Below are 3076 nucleotides of genomic sequence, written 5' to 3'. Positions count from 1 at the left end.
CTGAAGTCTGTATCAAGTGATCTACAACATCGCTCTCAAGGGACTAGCATCAAGGTGGCCGGTCCAAACCCGAAGAAATTGTCCACATTCAAGTCCGTTGTCAATGCTGCTACAAGTGAAGTCAAGTCGAACACTCTTCATTGCCCTGCATGTTCCGAGAAGCATCTGCTACACCAGTGTCCGACATTCAACAAGCTGTCCGTATCCCAACGACGCGAGTTGGTAACCCAGCGAAGCTTGTGTTGGAACTGCTTTCGTTCTGGTCATCAAGCGCGGGCCTGCAAATCCAAATTTAGTTGCAGAACCTGCCAAGCCAGACATCACACCTCGCTGCACGACGCAGTTCCGAAAAGGACGACTCCTGCCGTACCGTCAAATCCTCCTATGCAACAACCAACTCCATCCACGTCAGCGCACGCGGGGACCTCTGGATCAGCGCATCCACCGAAAGTTAGCATGGCTATCCAATCGAACCACAACACGGTCCTACTGGAAACGGTTGTTCTAATCGTCGTCGATCAACACGGCAAGGAATTCACCGTACGAGCGCTCCTAGATTCTGCATCGATGTCCAACTTCATCACCAAGCGACTGGCAAACGCTCTTGTCACACAGCGTACTGCAGTGGACGTTGCTGTATCAGGACTAGGAGAATCCGTCAAGCAGATCAAACGCCAAATCACGGCTACGATCAAATCGAAACCGAACACTTTTTCCACCACACTCGAATTTCTCGTAATGAAGAAACCATCTGCCAATCTTCCGACTATCGCCATCAACATAGCTGCGAGGAACTTACCAAGCGTTCCACTGGCCGATCCGCATTTCAATATTCCGGGCATGATCGATATCATCATCGGTGGGGCATGCTACCACGAAATCCACACCGGTAGCCGCATAGCACTCGGGAACGGTCTACCATTGCTGGTCGAAACACACTTCGGGTGGGCAGTTTCTGGAAAAACGTCCACCAATTCAGCTGATGCACCACCAGCATGCTACATATCGACCATCGACCGATCCCTCGAATCAGCACTTCAACGTTTCTGGGAGCTTGAAGCCGTCGATAATGGCCCGACGCATTCCTCAGAAGATAAATTGTGCGAAGAGATCTATGCCACTACTACCACTCGAACTCACGATGGAAGGTACGTCGTACGCCTTCCTCGGTCCGAAGATCCGCAAGTCACACTCGGAGAGTCCCGAGAAATTGCCACACGCCGCTTCTACAGCCTTGAGCGCCGCCTTGAAAGAGATCCTGTCTTGAAGAAAGCCTACCACACTTTCGTCGAAGAATACCTCCGCCTCGATCACATGCGCAAGCTCAATTCTGTTGACGACGAAGTTCCGCATTGCTATCTGCCGCATCACCCGGTATTCAAGGAGAGCAGCACCACCACAAAGGTATGCGTGGTGTTCGACGCTTCCTGTAAGACCTCCTCCGGAATGTCGCTCAACGACACACTCCTCGTCAGTCCAGTTGTGCAGCAGAATCTCGACACCATCATCATCCGCTTCCGTTTTCACGTTGTTGCCATTGTGGCTGACGTAGAGAAAATGTACCGTCAGATTTTCCACTTTCCTGCTGATCAACATTTCCTACGCATTCTGTTTCGTCGAAGGCCATCAGATCCAATCGACACATACGAGCTCCTCACGGTTACGTATGGAACATCCTCCACCCCGTTCTTGGCAACACGTACACTGCAGCAGCTAGCGAAAGACGAAGAAGACAATTACCCAGAAGCAGTAGAAGCTGTCGTCAAAGATTTTTACGTCGATGATCTCCTTACTGGCGCAGACAACTTGGAGTCTGCCATAGAAAAACGTCGTCAAATATCTACCATGCTCGCATCGGCTGGTCTACCGCTGAAAAAGTGGGCTTCCAACGTTCCTGAAGCTTTGGCTGGCATCCCGCCTGAAGATCTGGCGATCAAATCTTTCCATGATTTGCAAGATGATCAGTCAGTATCCACACTTGGCCTTGTATGGGATACGAAGACGGATATGCTCCGTTTCAACGTCGATCTTCCGCTACCAGCACCGATTCTTACGAAAAGAAAGGTCATCTCGTACATTGCCAAGATTTTCGATCCGTTAGGCCTCGTTGGACCCACTATAGCCACTGCCAAATTGTTCATGCAGCGACTTTGGAAACTAAAGAACGAAGACAAAGCTCCCTACGAATGGGACCGCCCGCTCCCGCAGAAGCTACAGGATGAGTGGAAGCAATTCCATGCTACGCTTCCCATCCTGGCTGACATCAGAATTACACGTTTCGTATCTTTGGCCGCCATTTCCAAGGTTGAGTTGCATTTCTTTTGCGATACATCTGACGCTGCCTACGGAGCATGTTGCTTCAACCGCTCGTTTAACCACGACCAAGTAAAGGTTCAATTGCTGACATCGAAGTCAAAGGTGGCACCTCTTGCCACGAAACACACTATCACAAGACTTGAGTTGTGTGCAGCCGTTCTTTCCACGAAGCTGTATCAGAAGGTTGAACACTCAATCAAGCTGTCCACCGATGTCTACTTCTGGACAGACTCAACCACAGTCATTCAATGGTTGCAGTCACCACCGAATCGTTGGAAAACATTCGTTGCGAATCGTGTTTCCACCATCCAATCCAACACTGAAATTGCCGCTTGGAGACATGTCCCAGGAGTAGAAAACCCAGCCGACGAACTATCTCGAGATAGTCAGCAGACTTAGTCAATCAGTCCAGATGGTGGAACGGACCGAAGTGGTTGTGGGAATTTCCTGCGCACTGGCCTGTCTCGAATGTTCCAGAAGAAGAACACATTACCGTCATCGAAGAAGCTCGGAAGGTAACTTTGTTATCGCTCAATACTTCTGACGAACAGTTTGCAAATATACCGCGGTAACGTTCGCAGCATCCCAAAGTCGGTCGTTTCTGATTTGTCGACTACCTATTGTGTCTCGCTATCCATCCGTCGGTAACAATAAATCAGTCAAAGTGGAAATTGAATTTTTTTTTTTTGTGTGTTCGAAAGATAGCCAACGGTCGTGTACGTGCGTGAAGGTGGAACATTAGCAGTGTTTCAGCGTGCCA

The 3076-nt window shown here is 49.6% G+C and overlaps 1 protein-coding gene across 1 annotated transcript; it reads left to right on the top strand.

The window, feature by feature from the left end:
- Window positions 1-456: 456 nt before the first annotated feature.
- Window positions 457-2715, top strand: LOC135713019 (uncharacterized). Its single transcript, XM_065236097.1, has one exon. It carries the CDS (start codon window positions 457-459, stop codon window positions 2713-2715), a length of 2259 nt encoding a protein of 752 aa, XP_065092169.1.
- Window positions 2716-3076: the final 361 nt, after the last annotated feature.

This window comes from Ochlerotatus camptorhynchus, unplaced genomic scaffold (genome assembly GCF_037179485.1).
Source record: "Ochlerotatus camptorhynchus isolate MF236.1 unplaced genomic scaffold, CSIRO-AGI_Acam_v1.1 ptg000530l, whole genome shotgun sequence".
NCBI classification, from domain to species: domain Eukaryota; kingdom Metazoa; phylum Arthropoda; class Insecta; order Diptera; family Culicidae; genus Ochlerotatus; species Ochlerotatus camptorhynchus.
This window is presented reverse-complemented; position numbering and strand designations above follow the sequence as displayed.

Bases quoted from the DNA above. Each gene is read 5' to 3' on its own strand.
- LOC135713019 (XM_065236097.1), top strand. From the start codon at position 457: ATGGCTATCCAATCGAACCACAACACGGTCCTACTGGAAACGGTTGTT.